Consider the following 15,315-nt stretch of genomic DNA (forward strand, 5'->3'; position numbering starts at 1 on the left):
GCTACGGAGCGAAGATTCGCGCTATGAACGAGGATCGACCGAATAAACGCAAAAGACGAAGACGAGTCGGAGAAAAAGGCTGAAACATGGCCGGCTAGAGATTCGCCTTTTACGGCGATAAAGCGAGTATTCGTAAAAGAGTTGGACGCGAATCGACCGCGCGGTCGCTCGATCTCGATATAAGGAACTAACTGGTCTTCGTGTCTTTTTCCTCGGTTTTTTCATTAACACCGCGAGAGCCGCGTGGATGCTCGCGGTTTCCCGCATTGTCGCATATGGCTGCGCGTCTGCACAAATGCACCGAGAAACGCGAACGCGATCACGCTCGCGCGGTTCGCTCTATAAGGATTAGCACGGGATTTCTAATTGCAGAAAAGACGATCGATCGACTGGCGTCCGAGAAGAAAGCCAGCCGTTTCTTCTGCCCTAGAATTCGGTCTCCTTTGTCCCGGAATCCACGTCGATATCACAGCTGAGATTTATTTGCCAGCAGCGACGAATCGTCTCTGTTTGCTCTCCTTTCACTTACGTTAGCCGACGTTCCGATCGTTAGCTTCTCTTAGGGAGCGCTCTTCCTAACGCGAGGAAACGCGCGTACACACTCGCGTCGAGATACGCGCGTGTACTTTGGCTACTTCGCGATCGTCTGGAATCGCGATACGATTGATAAATCCGCAATACGGTTTAGGTAAGAAGGCGCGCGCGTTCGACGATCGACAACGGGCGCCGATAATCGCTAGGCAAATTTAAACAGAGGCAACTGTTGCCGTTGGATCGGACCGCTTTGAAGACACCGACTCGCGTTATCTCCGCCGGTAACACGGACGCGCGTTTATACTCGATGGAAACGAAGTAACTGGAATTTTAGCACGCGTGCACAACTCGAGAACACCGTGCTTCTCTCCGCTCTGACGAACCAAGAAGCGTCGCGTGATTCATCGTTGCGTCCAGCTCGTTAACTTATCGTTATCGCGCGACATTGAGCCATCGATCGACTAATTGTCTCGGGAAATCACTGTTTATCTACGCGCGATCCAATTCTCTACAGATACGAAACGAGTTAAACGCGTGGACTTTGCGTCTTCCATCTTTGAGTCGATTGTCCGCTATTCTTAAACCGAACCAACCTCGCGGAGACGTCGGCGCATTTGCGTAAAAAGCGAAACAGCGGGCGCGTACAGAAATTTCCAGGCGAGCGTCTACCGATAGACCCGCGCCGATACAGCGAACGCGTTTCCTCGTTAAAACGGAACGAGCCGCGTACGAAGTGGGAACTGCCGTGAAATTCGAACAGAAAGAAAGGAAGGAAGAAGGAGAAAGAAGTCTCGCTATCGACTTTAGCCCCGAGCCAGTAGATACGGAATTACCGCGGTCAGATATTTCCCGACCGTTCTCCCAACTTTCAACCGCTCTACTATTACTGGCTCCTTCCATCGAGAGTGTTTTAACAACGCGAAGAAAATTCAAGGACTTCGCGGCCGCGGCAGGTCTCGTGGGATCGAAAAGTTAGCCGCGCTCGAGTAACTCTTCGGAGGAAACGAGTTTTCTCGTTGGTCTTACGTTCCCATCGAATCGATTACGCGCAAGAACGCAAGTTCTCGGCGACGACGTACGTCACCTTACCGACGTCAACGTCAATCGCGACTTAATTAATGTCTTCGCCGCTAACGAACGAAAACACAACAAAGATACCACGTATCGAAGGAACACGCGCGATTCCCAAACGAAACCGAAACTTCGTCGTTCTCCGAACGAGAGACAAAGGCCGCGTTGAAAACGACGCAACGTCTCGTCCGCTGGAAATAATTTCGCAAGACGGATTTTTTGTCAGCGCGGCGAAACGCAAGACGGTTGTTCGATGAAACCGTTGTTACGGGGTAATACCATGGAACGTGTATATTTATAGATGCACAGAATGCGGAATGACTGCCTACATCGAAAACTGCATTCTAGCCAACCTGCCCGCCGACGGCGACCCAGTTATGCATCGGCGTTCTCGAATTTCCACTTCGAGACGTCCGTCGTCGTACGCTGTCCGCGTATCGATGAAACGACGAACTCCGAAAAGCTCGTAAACCCGACGGATCGTCGGTTGGAACGATTTCTCGGTATTCCAGACACAAGCGACCCCCTATGCGCGTGCTTCTCCTCTCGAGTGTCGCGTATCGCGTGCGAAACGATTGGAATCGCGTAAACCAAGCAATGCGTGAAAGCGTTTTTACGTGCTGAAATTCGATACGCTCGGTCTGGAAAACTTAAATCGCTTTAAATCGGAGATTACGATACTCGCGACGTTCAACTTCCGCGACCCAAATTTTTTCTTCGAGTGGATTCTCGTTCCGCCGATGCCCTGGTAAACGCGAGGTGCCCTGTTCCTCGCGACGAGCCAGCGTTCGTTACGATTCCAGGGACGAGAGACGCGAGACGAGCGTGGATTTAGCTTAATGGCCTGGGAACCGGGCGCGAGAATTATCCTCGAGCGGAAAGTACGGTAAAATGGTCAACGCGCGTGTTCGTGCGCGTTGCTGCTCGTGCAACGGGAACCGTCATCAGACGCCGCGAATGCAAAGAACCTCGTGGGCTTCCAGCCAGCCTTTCCAAAGTTTCACCCCCCGCGCGAGCCAAACGACCAACCACCGCGTTCCGATGCACCGTTTTTTGGCGGAACGAAACGACACAGCTGCTTCGTAATTTTACGGGGCTTTTACGAGGGAACAGCGTACGTAACACGTTGACCGTTGGCTGTTACGATCGCCAACGCGTCATCGTCGTTGCTCGAACGGACGTGCCACTCGAAAGACGAACGCGCGGTAGCGACCGTCCCGTTGCGTCCAACGTATCTTTTTTCTTGTAACGCGTAAACGACGATCGGTAACTAAGCGACATAAAATACGTCTGCGCTTGGAATTCGAATTTAAATAGGAGAAAACCTGTATACGAACGAGTTTACCCGGCTTTTTTCGTTGGCGAGCGAATCGAATCGAAACGATCGCGAGAAGAAAAACTGGCGTATTTCTCGCATCGAATATTTGTAGCATAATAGACGCGGTCCCGCTGGATTTTGTAGCCGCGATGAAACCGCTTGCACCGGACTCGCGTTACTTTTTCCCCGGGCAAGCAGCGTTTAACCGGAGAAACGAATTACATCGATGTACCGGATGCGGTTGACACACCGACGATCAAGCCGGACCGTGGACCAGAGCCCCGCTTTTTGTTCTTCCTTTAAGTAACCCAAATAAACATTATTTTTTTCGTGCCACCGAACGTCCACCGAAATAGTAACGATGACGCTCTTGATCCGTGAACGACGATCGCGCCAATCATTGTTCGATGGTATTTAGGAGACCGCCTATTTTCAGACCACTATTTTTGTTTTAAATGGCTTTCGCGACGTTTGCAAACCTCTGCCAACCGCAGGCACACGCGAATCCCGATGCATCACCGAACAGTCACGCGACTCTAGCACCTTACTCTCCGCTTTCCTAATCGGGACGCCATTCTAAACCATACACGTATATGTGTACGTACGATCAAACGACCCATTATTCCATTTATCGTTCGAAAGCTCGCAGTTATTAATTTTCCAGCGCCGTTTCGGTTCTGCGCGTCGCCGTATCCAGATATCGCAGAGATACTCGCAGCTGGCAAGGGCTAGATCGATCAGCGTCAGGGTCGGCCCGGCAACGAGTTCGATTTTCTATGGAATCTGCGTTTAATTAACGAGCACGGACCGGCTGCTGCATTCTCCGCTAGAAATTACGAATAATTGGCGAGTTTACGGACACGGCTCGTACGCTTATTTGTTTACGGGTTTTCGGGTATGGCCGTGCGTGCGAACAACGGTATCGCGCCGGTTGCTATTGTTTAAAAACGTGTACGCGGTTCTCGAGCTATTCCGAAACATGGCGACGGATCTACGATACGATCAGACTCGAACGTAAGCGAGGTCGATCGAAAAATCGCGAGCAATCCGACGACGTTCGCGTACGAAAAGAGGAAACGAACGATATCCTCGTGGAAGCTGCGTTCTCTGCGTTCGAGTTTCTTCGTGGCACGCGGCGTTCGATAAACGTTCGAGACAACGCGTAGGATAATGGCAAGCGACAACTTTTTTAATTCAACAAGCTGCGACTTTGTTGCGGCAGCGGCGGAGGATCCGGCAACTTTCACATAGAAATTGAAAAGTTACGCTTCGCTTCGAGTCGAACTTTTCGATTCGACGGATTTTCGTCCACGTTGGAAACTTTTCCTTCCCGATTTTCCAACTTCCACCTCGTCTGTCGAATCAAGGAATCGTAGTAGCGAGGCGACTCGATTTCGTTTCTCGTCTTTCTCTTCTCTTCCTTCGAGCTCCGCTATAAGCGTCGTTGCAGTTTACATCGATTTATTCGTCGCGAGTAATTGCCGAGCAATTGGCTACGAGTTTAAGATACGCGTTTCCACGGTCGCAGGTATAAACGAGACTGGCGATATTTCGATAACGCGTGACTATAATCGAATGGTAAAATATCGCGTTGGCAACTAAGTGATTGCGGATTTTGCCAATACCACCTAATGACAAAATTCGCAATCACTTAGTTGCCAAGCCGATAGATCGTAACACCATCTGTTACGTCGCGTGAGACGGTCCATGCGACGTCCTTGGCCGTCAAGGGTCCGCGTGTCGTTACGCAGACCCTCGATAAACCTAAGGAACAACCATAAACAGAATCCTTTTAACTTAAACTCCAACCCTGCCAGTATTTTCGGATGGTCCTTAAAACAGCCCTTGGGTTTATCGCACGTTCTTAGAAATTACGGAGAAAGCGGATATTTGTCTAAAGGAAAAGCAGGGTTTTTCCCATGAACAAGGTCACCCGCGTGGGCCATTGGCCATATGGGCCATAACCAATGGCCATTGCGAATCGTTACCCTCGCTTTCCTGACGCGTTCTTAGTTGAAAAGGCACAGCCACGCCGAGTTTTCCTCCGTAATAACGGACTTCGCTTCTTCTATTACACCAGGAGAGCCAACTTCTTCTTCTACTACGCTAGGAAAGTCAACTTCTTCTTTTACTACGCTAGGAAAGTCAACTTCTTCTTCTACGACACAAGGAGAGTCTACTCGACTGTTTCTACGAGATTAGTTCAGTCAATACTCTGGCATCGAGTCGACAACTGCCAAGTCATCGACGTATCTACTCGTGCTTGATCTCGCCTACAGATCAGTCAACGTATTCTATCGGGTCTTTGTCCGTCAAACAATCGTCTACGATATTTGTATCACACGTAACGGCGAAACTCATCGTTGTATTAAGTTGTTGGAAATATACAGGGTGGTCGGTAACTGGTAGTACAAGCGGAAAGGGGGTGATTCTACGCGAAAAAAGAAGTCGAAAATATAGAATAAAAACGATCTACAGTGAGATCCGTTATAACGAGACGCGATCAAGTACACGCGTACCGAGCGAAAATTCAAAGTCGATTTTCTCGAAAACAAAGCCTCGAACGACAAATTTTTATTCTATATTTTCCACTTCCCTTTCCGCTTGTACCAACCCCCCTGTAGAATTTACAATCCGTTAATCGCAGTGTTATACCACATCAATCACCCCAATTATCCCAAAAGAAATAAGGGGATCGATCCGTTCGTGGTGTCGATTATTATAATCGTAACTGAAATTTACGACTCCCGTCGACGAGCTTCCTCGCGATCGCGTCCCCTCCGCGACTGATCGAAAATACACCATCGATCGAGTAAACGCGACAATTACCCGATGCCACTTGAAATATCCTGCGAAAGCTTTTCGCGTGGAAAGAGAGTTTTCTTTATATCGCAGTTTTCCGTGATACTATTGTAAAAGACGAGGGCGTTTGACTCGTGGAAATTACTAAAAAATACCAACTAAAATATCGAGACAGCGACGCGAGAGAAGAGACGAGGAAGAGTCGGGATACGAGCGGCGATAGGAAAAGGAAAGCGACGAGGAACAGGCGAGAAGACAAGAACCCAAATACGCGGAGAAAGGGTTGGGAGAGACGCGTGGACGTTCCGGAATCTTTTTCCCATGCACGTGTACGTAGATCGAGCACGTCCACGTCGCTAGCCTCTTTCGTCGTTGCGCAAAAATCATTTGCATGACAATGAGCCAGGGCCGCGTGTCGCATGGCGTAGCTCGTCGGTCGAAAAAAAAAATGCGCATCGACTCTAAAAAAAACCTGTGGGAAATCGAGCAACCCGCACCGCCGGGCAACGCGCGTCTCTCGCTACGGTTCGCTCTATCAAACTGCCCGCCGACCAGTTTTTTCCCGACCCCCTTCTTCCAGTAACAAAGTTTCGTTTCGTTTGGTTTTGTTTCTGGAACAAGCTGCAGTCAGCTCGGCAATTTCTTAGAAAGTTCGTTACCGTTAATTCGTCGATGGTTGCGTAAAAAAAAAAGCTTGCTAACGAACTGGTTTCGTGTTTTAAACTGTACAAAAAATGGACGGAAATCCGACTTAGAAATGGACGGTTCGATGATAAAAACATGGCAAGCGCGGCAAACGAAGTACAGGAACGATATCTCTACATATATCGTACGTACGTTTAACCGCAAAGCGTGCTTATTGTGGGTGGCGAGTGTTTCGAATAAATTTGACGAGAACAGCTTCGTTATTAACGCTAACAGCTGCGTATTCGTTTACTTGTTATACAATGTCGTTAGGTGCGAGAATTGATTAGGAGACGCGCGTTGACGAAAGCACGATGATAAATATATTGTTCCGCAGGAGCTTCTAAATGCGACGGGTAAACCGGTATACCGACGGCAACGTTAGCGAAACGCGCGTTGATACGATATTTCTTCGCGCTTACTCGCCGCGCTAAATGTACATACTTGCTTCCTGCAATTTACAGATTGCATGTGTGGCACCCGCGACGAGTACAAATTTGCCGCGGTGTCGTCAAACGGTGCACGATGCAGGTATAGTCGTTTGAACATGTACCACGTTGGGATATCGATAATAAGCGCAAGATCGAGTTACCTAGTCGACATTCCTCGGCGCCGATAATAGCCGGTACACCAGCGTCGCGTCGTTAAATCGAATCATAGACGATCCTCGTCGGACACCGCGACTCCGACCGATACGTACGTATTTGCAGGATGCACGGGAAGCTACACGCTACCTTTTTTTCCCTCTGCTCTTTTTTTGCTACAGCCGCGGGACGTCCTTCGCGTGATACGTCAACAAAGCCAACGACGGTCTTTCGCGGAGATGGAAGAACCGCTAACCTGTCAAAAGTGTCCCGCGTACCGTTGCCATGCGACGCGTTTACGTCGTTTTCGCGTAACGTAACCGAAAGGCACGATACGAAATGACCGATCGCACGCGATCGCCGTCGTCTCGAATTTGCTTCCGAAGAAACGAACCGAAGCCGGCGGCAGATAGCGTCCCGAGGTAAATAAACAAGAGCAGAAAGCAAAAACCAACGTTCGTTCGCCTCGGAGGGGGAAAAAATACAGAAAGAAACGGAATCGAATTAAATTCCAATCTCGCTATACCGGCGATCGAAATTTACGAGCAATCAAGGCACGGGTGCGTGCGCGTCTTTTGTTTTTCAACTGAATTTTCCTCTCGATGATCGATAATACCTTCAGCCGTATCGTGGTGCGCTCGAAAAAACAACGTACGATGTTCTATTCGCCGATGACAGGATATATGAGAGAACGCTCGTGGCTATTTACTTACAGATATACACGTATGTGCGTAGACGCGTAATTTGGAAACGGTGATCGGCTGACGGAGCTCCCGCGTAATCGAACGCATAACGCATCTGCGACACCATACGCGTGAACCGTTGCGACAACCTGGCGCACGTTACGTACTAACCGTTCGGAAACGCGTTAATTGCCCACGCATTCTCGATAACGGCATCCGATTATTTTGTAACTTTCCTTGCCACTGTATTGTCTCATTACCGACAGCGATCTTAGATGCTTGATCGAGATTACCGCGAAAGTATACGGAATATCGCGATGCGAAAGGCTGCGCCATGAAACCTCTTTTCAAAAGAAGGGAGAATCGCGACTTAACCTAACGTAATGGCGAGGAGCGGATAGGTAAGAGAAGACAGATTTCGAAGGGAACTGAACGGAGATACCTTAAGCTCGGGGCGAGTCGTTAAAATCATTTTGGTCGGAGCGAAACGGACAGAGAGGGGTGGCGACGTGGCCAACGGACGCTCGGAACAAACTCGATTCGTTGGGGATCGAAGTGCACAGGTAGTCGACATGTTCGTTTTTTCTGTGTAGCTTGACAGCAGAGCACGTGAACGGAGAATTCCAACACCGGATGATTTCAACGGAACTATGGAAATCTTTGCGCAATTTACTCGCAAACGATGTTATCAAAATGTTGCGTCGACGACTCGATCGCGAGAGGCTTCGGCTTTCGGGAAATCGGTGGCCTTCGAGGAGTTTTCAAGCATCTCGAACGGAGAATCCGAGCGTTGCTATTGGACGATATTCAAAAACGGTTGACATTACCGCGAGAAGCGGTTTCGATACTTCGTTCTTTTCAAACATGGATTTCGCGACTGGCGAAGCCGGCTGCTCGTTTTCCAATCGCGGCGTTAAATCGTCGATACCGTGTTTCGTACGATAGCGACGCGTACAATACGATCCGAGAAAGATAGCCGCGTTAAATATCGTTCTACGTGGAAGGACCCCGGGAGCGCCTTTGGAGGTTACATTTCCAACGTAACGCTCTCTGACTCGCAGGAAATCGAGCAGGATGTCGATAGAACAAATCGGTTACTCACCGTTCGGCGAACGTCCGCCTCCTCGTACACGACACACTTCTCTCAGGTAATGTAACTAAACTCGCGACGTATAAAGGGATAACCGAATAATGTGAATACGACGAGGACGAACACAACACACTCACAAGTCACGAAACAGACTGAAGCTGACTGGCCGGGCACCCCTCTCTTCGACGTTGCTACGAGACCGAAGCGACGCTACCGCCCTCTATCGGCGACACCGGAACTTTGCAACGCTCGCTCTCCAAACCCGCCATATTTCAAACGCGTTCTTTTCTTTTTCTATTTTCTTACGCGATTAAATGGACATCGAAAAAGACGGTTTAACCGATAATCACGGAAAACGTGTAACGGTTATGAACATATCTAGTACTATTTATTTCGTTACATTTTAAATAAGATTCGATATATTAACAAATATTTATAACATTTACAATTTTCGCGATCTTTGGTTGCACTTTTAAAACGTATATGTATTTATCGTATATATTATGAAATTGCAAAATAAATATAGAAGTACGTTTTACACGTTTACGTGTATATACGTATAACGTACGATATAACGTTATTGCCCAAAATATACTATATCTACGGAAATCGATGAATATTACTCGAACGCTAAGAATTTACATCTCCGAAAAACAAAAAGGAGATAATAAAAGATCGAAAATTCAGGTAGTTCCGAATAAACTGATTGAACAAAGTATCTCTACGTGATTCTTGTTTTCGACATAAATCTGCAAACTTTAGTCGTCTACCGACTATGGCACTGCTTAACCGTTTAACTATTTAACGCAAGCGTCTTTGTCTCTGACTTGGGGGAAACGTTTATAGGAAGATACGATATCAGAACATCGTCCCTTTGCGTCACTTGAAGGTAAACGCATAGAACGGTCGTGCAAATATACTTTCGTATCGCGTTATCAAATTTCTTGAAATAGTAACAGCAGTATGCACGTTTATAGACAGTTTGAGCAATAACGTTGGATTATCTACTTTCCGTATTACCGTTGTTGTCCCTCGGTCGTTATTTCAATACGTGCCATACGGTAACTAGCTTTCTAGGATTTTGAAGTACGGAGAACCAGTGTAGCCTTTCTGTCGACCCTCTGACTCCCTTTCCAAGCGCAACTTTACCGATGGAAGTGTCCTTCGACTTTTGAACCGACGTTATCGAATCCTCGCTGTCGCTCGGATGCTCTACGGTGCTGGCAACAGGTTCGGCAGGCGCAGCCTAAAATATTTCCCAGTCACGCGACATTTCATTCGTAAAATGTATCAAAATTGATACGCACTTTGCCGCGCAATATCACGAGAAACTGCACTATGTCCAATTGATTGTACGATACGTCGAACGTCAGTGTTTCGTTGAACTCCGAGTGCGAATTCGCAACGACGAATCGGGTCTTCTTCTTTTTCATTCGTTGGCCTGTCCTTCCATTGAGCATCAATATCCTGACGTAAAAACCTGGAAACAACGAGCAGCGATAACAAAGCACGAAGAAAAACGAAGATGCGAGTAAGTTTACGTGCGGCGCTTACTAAAGTCGTTTAAACACGACACCGGTGGCGTAAACTTCACGTCGCGTACTTTCATTACGTTTATAGTCAGTCTCTGCGCTGTGGGTAAATAACTAATAGCTAATAAAATGTTCCCAAGCGCCTGCAACATGTAACAAAGAACGTGGTGTAAGCGAAGAGGAATCGAAGGAGGTAGAATCGTAACGTTTGATACATTTTACGCCAGTACCAAATTGGACTGCTTCATTCTGAAGTTGAACATGTGAATCTCTGGACTCTGTAGAACGTGCTTCGCCTCCTTCAGCGACACCCTCAGCGTGCTCAGCTCCGTGTCGTTGGCGTATCTGTCGCGATCGTACGCCGCAAAATCGAGAATCCATTCCTAAAAAGGAAAAAACGATCGTGTTACGCGGCGAACGTAGCGAACACTTCCAGAGAAATAGAGAAACGCGTTCGATCTTCGTAGCCCGTTTTCTTCGCGCAAAATTACGTATTCGACGTCGATACGTTTGTTTAAACGTTCGTTCGTTATGTAAAATATACTTTGTTCGAGCGAGTTTCACGGTAGATGCGTTTGACGAGTGACGTGTTTTTTAACCTTGAGTTAAAACAACGATAGGATTGGCGCGATAAAAACGTACGTACCTTAACTTCGTGAGGCTTTACGTTCGCCACGACGAACGTTTCCTTGAAAACGGGGCTCGCCGTGTGCCTGACACCCCTCGTGCGGAAACTGTGTAATTTCTGTCGGTTCCTGTGATTCCACGATTGTTTCGTTATGTTCAGAGCCACGTACGGTTCCAAGGTGCAGTTGTATTGCTTCGGAGGAAGGCCGGATAACGCCTGCACGCAGTGAAACGCTTAAATAATTTCTTCTTTCGTTCGAGAAGATGTTGCGAGTCGATCGATCTCGCGATTACCCGCCTTTCTTTCGATACGAATCGAGCTACCGTGCGTTTTGTCTGTCGCGCTAGAAATTCGTTACGTCGTTCGTTGTTAACACGGCCTTGAGAACTGTACGTATAGGCACAGCTGACGAAATATCGAGCAACGTTGGCGAAGTGAAACGAAACGAACCCGAGGCCGTTGAACGTCGCGAGTCCTTAGAGATTCATAACTCGATTTCCATTCTGACGAGAAAGTAGGCACAAAGGAGGATCGGATGAAAGGAAAGCGTTTAATACCTCGATACCAATAACGAGTTTCCCGGTGATAGTTTCGTCGCAGGGCGGCAAGTACTGCAGGCTTATCGTCAGTTCCGTCGGGAATTCCTTTTGCTTCCTCTCGGCTTTCTGCTTGTCCTTTTGCACCAAATTCTGCAACGTAACACGCGCCAATGGATCAACAAGGCAGCACGATCTCGGCCAATTAAAATGAAAATCGGCACGGTTAACGGAGCTCACCAGGGTGGACGAGGTATCGGCGCAACCGAATTGAGCGTTGTTGGAATTCCAGGAATTGCCCTCGATCGGGCTGGCGTTCTCGTCGATCGTACCTGCGCGAAAATTGATCAACTCGTTGTTAGCCATGTTGAAGGAAAAAGAAGACGAGGAGGAGGCAAGAATCGGACACAACAGACTGATGGAGGAAACGGATAAGAAAAGCGATCGAAAGGTACCGTTGCTGCTGCCTTCGTACAGGCTACCCAATCTCCATGACCTGTAGCTGACGTCGTTCAACTTGACGTTTTCATTCTGTTTGCTCTTGACACGCAACGGCACACTTTTTGCTTCTCTCTCTGAAAAGAATTATTCTCGGCTTTGATTATGCAATTTGTAAACAGCCGCGATTGCTCGCCGCTAATTGCGCTTTGGTACACGTAGCGAGCCGAGTGCCGATTTCTAAAACGTTTGAACAACCGGCATTCTAGGATTCGAAACGTTTAACATGGTGAATAAACGCGTGTGAAAGGTAAAAGCTGGTTAATTTTGCGATTAAAAAGCGGAGTGATCGACATTTTTAATTGGCAAGTTCGTCGAACTTGTAACCACGATTTAGGTGACGCGACACTCTTTGTCGGAGGAAAAAAAGATACACGTCCGATAACGAAATTTATCGAATTCTTGCGTTGCCCGGTGGATGGGCGTTTTCGTAGCGGCGCTATCGAAGACCTGTGTGCAGTTAGTTTGCAGGATGACATACCTAATTACGTAACGTCGCGGAGGAAACGAAGGAAACGTCGTCGTTTGCATGTGTGTATAAATATAACTGTGCGAACAATGGCGTAATGTATCAACCGCTGCGTACACACAAGATTCGCGATTCACCATGCAGGAATTTAAGCTTCCTTCCTTTCAGCCAAATAGCCTGTTCTTCGTTGGACAAATGTCGCTTGGAATAAAGGAATCGCGCACCGCATACAGACGAATAATTTTATAATCGGCGTGGCGACACGTACGAGCTGAAGCGAACGCTATAATAAAAACGAACGCAGGAGAAACGATCTACGACAAGTTTCGCGACCGATCCGTGCGTTCTTGTCATTTTAGTTTTTACGTAAACGCGTGCGAAGAATCTCCGTTCCACATAGCAATTGAAACGCGTCGAGCAGCGTTCCGCGAGTGGACAAACGCGAGCATCCGGTAAACCGAGCGATCGTCGGCGTATCATCGAGCCGAGGCTCGAAGGCCCTTTGGCTCGAAAGGTATCAAAAGCGAGGCGTACGCGCGATTATTTTTTCCGGCACGCGTTTCATGTACAAGCACGTGTGCGCGGAAGCAGAGCTCGCGGACGTGCCGAGAAAATGAAATACCGGTGGCTTGGCTTAGTCGCCAGACGTTTAATCAACGCTAAGCACCGACACCAATTGCCTGGCCGCGAGTTCGGACAGCCGACGAAACGACGCGCTGTGTCGCGCTACATCCTCGTTTCGTAAACTCGGCGTATTCGTGCGACAAAGTAAACGATCAGCCGGCCACGGACGGCCACGTCGCTTCCGTAGATCGACGTTCCGATCGCAGATGGAACGCGTGGCGAAAATAAAATACGCTCTAATAAACTGATAAATTTCGACGAACGAATATTCGGTACAGTAGTCGGTATTCGAGTAGCTCCACCGCAGCGACGAAGCGAGCAATCGTCGACGCAAACTTTTCGTCGCAACTTCCAAACGAGCAGCCGTTAAGTGGAATTTAAGAAACTTTGCGACTCGTCGCTTTAATCGGGAGCGAACGTTCTCAAAAGCTCGTACGAATGGCAATGCTTGTGATGATAACGCGATACGTGTGTGGGCGTAAACGGCAGGGCTTACTTCTTTTCACGCATTCGTATCCAAGGCATCCTGGCGTGAGAAAACAGGCGATCACGAGCAAGAGAAGGACGATGGCCAGCGCTGCCACTACGACGATAAGAATTCGGCCCCATGGGCCAAAAAGGTCACCGTGCACCATTCACTAGAAACGTTGCAAGATTACTACGGATCGATGTCAAAAGGAAACGATCGACGATCGATCGGAAACGCCGGTTAGTCGGCTTTCTAGTTTCACCGTTTTACGGTTTACTTGGTCCCGATGCGGTTCACTACGTTACCGAAATTATTCCCAAACGTTTATCCGAGACGGTGTGTTTCTGGCGGTGGACGCGGAGAGCAGGAAAATTACTCGCGTGTCGCGTCACGTTGCGTACATCTGTCGCGCAATTCACGCGTCGGTGGAAAGAGGAGAAAGAAGTCGCGTTAAATGCGCGCAGAGAACACTTGTGCTTTTCGCGCTCGTTTCTAACCGCTGCAGAAAAACGAGAGGAAGCTTCCGACGTGGAGGAGCACGTCGAGCCGAATGCAGCCACCGTCGCTTCGATCTTTTTCCTCTTTATTCGAGTTGCACTCGCGTGTCGGGATAAAGCGCCGGTCGGAGGAAACTCACGCACACCGTGCGCACCGTGCGAGAAAACCGCGTACAGGTACATGGCGTATACCGGGCGAATTGAGCGTTTGTCTCGAGTCAACGTTTCAGCCGAGCAACGTCGCGAGGAACGTTATCGGCGGTTCCATGTTCTCCTTCCTCCCGGATATTACGTATCCTTCCCGTCGAACGTAAGAACGCTCGATCGAAGCGAAGCCGAACGTTCGCGCGTCATCGCGATAAAAGTTAAAATCGCCGAGTTTCTCGACAAATTCCTCGGGACGATACTCACTCGGCCAAGACAGCGTGCCACGACGAGAGGATGTTTCGCGGTTTCGCGCGATCGGACGGCATTCGCGAGTCGTCGACGAAACGACGACGAAACAGACCGAAAGAACGGATCGATCGCGGTGACTTGGTGCGCGATCGTCAACTACCGGTGAACGACGAACGTAAGTACGCGGCTGCATAGAAGGAAGAACGAGTAACGCGCTATCTACGCGCCCCTCTCCCCAGCTTCGACGACTCTACTCTACCTACCTCCGCCGCGACCGCGGCCGGTAGCCGCCGGTGCGCGACTTACGTTAACGCATACAAAATGTACGAGCAATGGGAAAACGATCGATTCGATCTCGATTCGATCGACCATTCGATCGCTGGTCGACTCTCGGCGCTGTACGCGATCCTCGTGCGAGTTCCTCCAAGTCGAACGATTTTAAACGCGCCAACGTCCGAGTCACCAAGACGATTTCACGAACTCACCGGCTAATTTTTCGTTTAAATACGCGATTTACGTAATCGTTACGTGTCCTTACGAATCGCTCGGAACCAATGAATTTACGAACACTATACGAACCAGATCCTGTCCAGATTTTCTCGCCACAGTTTTCTAAATAAGACTCGATCGTGCGAAAAGCACGGAAAGAATTCGATTCTTGGTTGGCATTTTACCGTAACACGCCGTTATGCGCGGGCAAACCTGAACGCTCAACGAGGAAACTGTGGGTTACGACTGATAACGCGCGCGCTATCGCGCCTGTGTTCGCCTTGCCTATCAACAGGACCGATGATAGAGCGCGCCCATAGACAATGCCATCGTGCATATTTTTCAACAAAACGTCGTCCGTTGCGTACGTATTACGTCGTACGTACGCGTTTGCATTGTACGGTAAGCTCG

The 15,315-nt window shown here is 48.6% G+C and overlaps 2 protein-coding genes across 11 annotated transcripts in view; both read right to left on the reverse strand.

The window, feature by feature from the left end:
* Positions 1-8,931, reverse strand: part of LOC117241663 (mitogen-activated protein kinase-binding protein 1) — a 79,694-nt gene extending 70,763 nt beyond the window's left edge. For all 5 annotated transcript variants that reach the window (XM_033507615.1, XM_033507617.1, XM_033507614.1 and 2 more), the window contains exon 1: positions 8,779-8,931. The gene's annotated coding sequence lies outside the window, so the exon portion shown is untranslated. The remainder of the gene's footprint in view (positions 1-8,778) is intronic.
* Positions 8,932-9,126: 195 nt separating this feature from the next.
* LOC117241703 (synaptotagmin-2-like) lies at positions 9,127-15,195 on the reverse strand. Of its 6 annotated transcripts, none has more exons than XM_033507707.1 (10): positions 15,090-15,195; positions 13,550-13,691; positions 11,918-12,037; positions 11,703-11,794; positions 11,484-11,615; positions 10,945-11,142; positions 10,529-10,681; positions 10,321-10,441; positions 10,074-10,246; positions 9,806-10,012 (listed from the first exon to the last, which is right to left on the reverse strand). In XM_033507707.1, the coding sequence occupies exons 2-10, from the start codon at positions 13,686-13,688 to the stop codon at positions 9,806-9,808; spliced, it is 1,335 nt and encodes a 444-aa protein (XP_033363598.1). In that variant the 5' UTR covers positions 13,689-13,691; positions 15,090-15,195. The 6 variants fall into 6 exon arrangements, with proteins under 6 accessions (XP_033363596.1, XP_033363598.1, XP_033363597.1 ...); XM_033507706.1 differs by lacking the exon at positions 15,090-15,195 and adding an exon at positions 14,431-14,598; XM_033507708.1 differs by lacking the exon at positions 15,090-15,195 and adding an exon at positions 13,828-14,365.
* Positions 15,196-15,315: the final 120 nt, after the last annotated feature.

Source organism: Bombus vosnesenskii, unplaced genomic scaffold (assembly GCF_011952255.1).
Source record: "Bombus vosnesenskii isolate JDL3184/JDL3185 unplaced genomic scaffold, Bvos_JDL3184-5_v1.1 scf7180000016261, whole genome shotgun sequence".
NCBI lineage: Eukaryota > Metazoa > Arthropoda > Insecta > Hymenoptera > Apidae > Bombus > Bombus vosnesenskii.

Bases quoted from the DNA above. Each gene is read 5' to 3' on its own strand.
- LOC117241703 (XM_033507705.1), bottom strand. From the start codon at position 14,608: ATGCAGCCGCGTACTTACGTTCGTCGTTCACCGGTAGTTGACGATCGC. The intron at 11,616-11,702 runs GTGAGCTCCGTT...GTTACGTTGCAG, and splicing joins CCGATACCTCGTCCACCCTG to AATTTGGTGCAAAAGGACAA. The intron at 10,247-10,320 runs GTAAGCGCCGCA...CGTTGTTTCCAG, and splicing joins GTCGTGTTTAAACGACTTTA to GTTTTTACGTCAGGATATTG.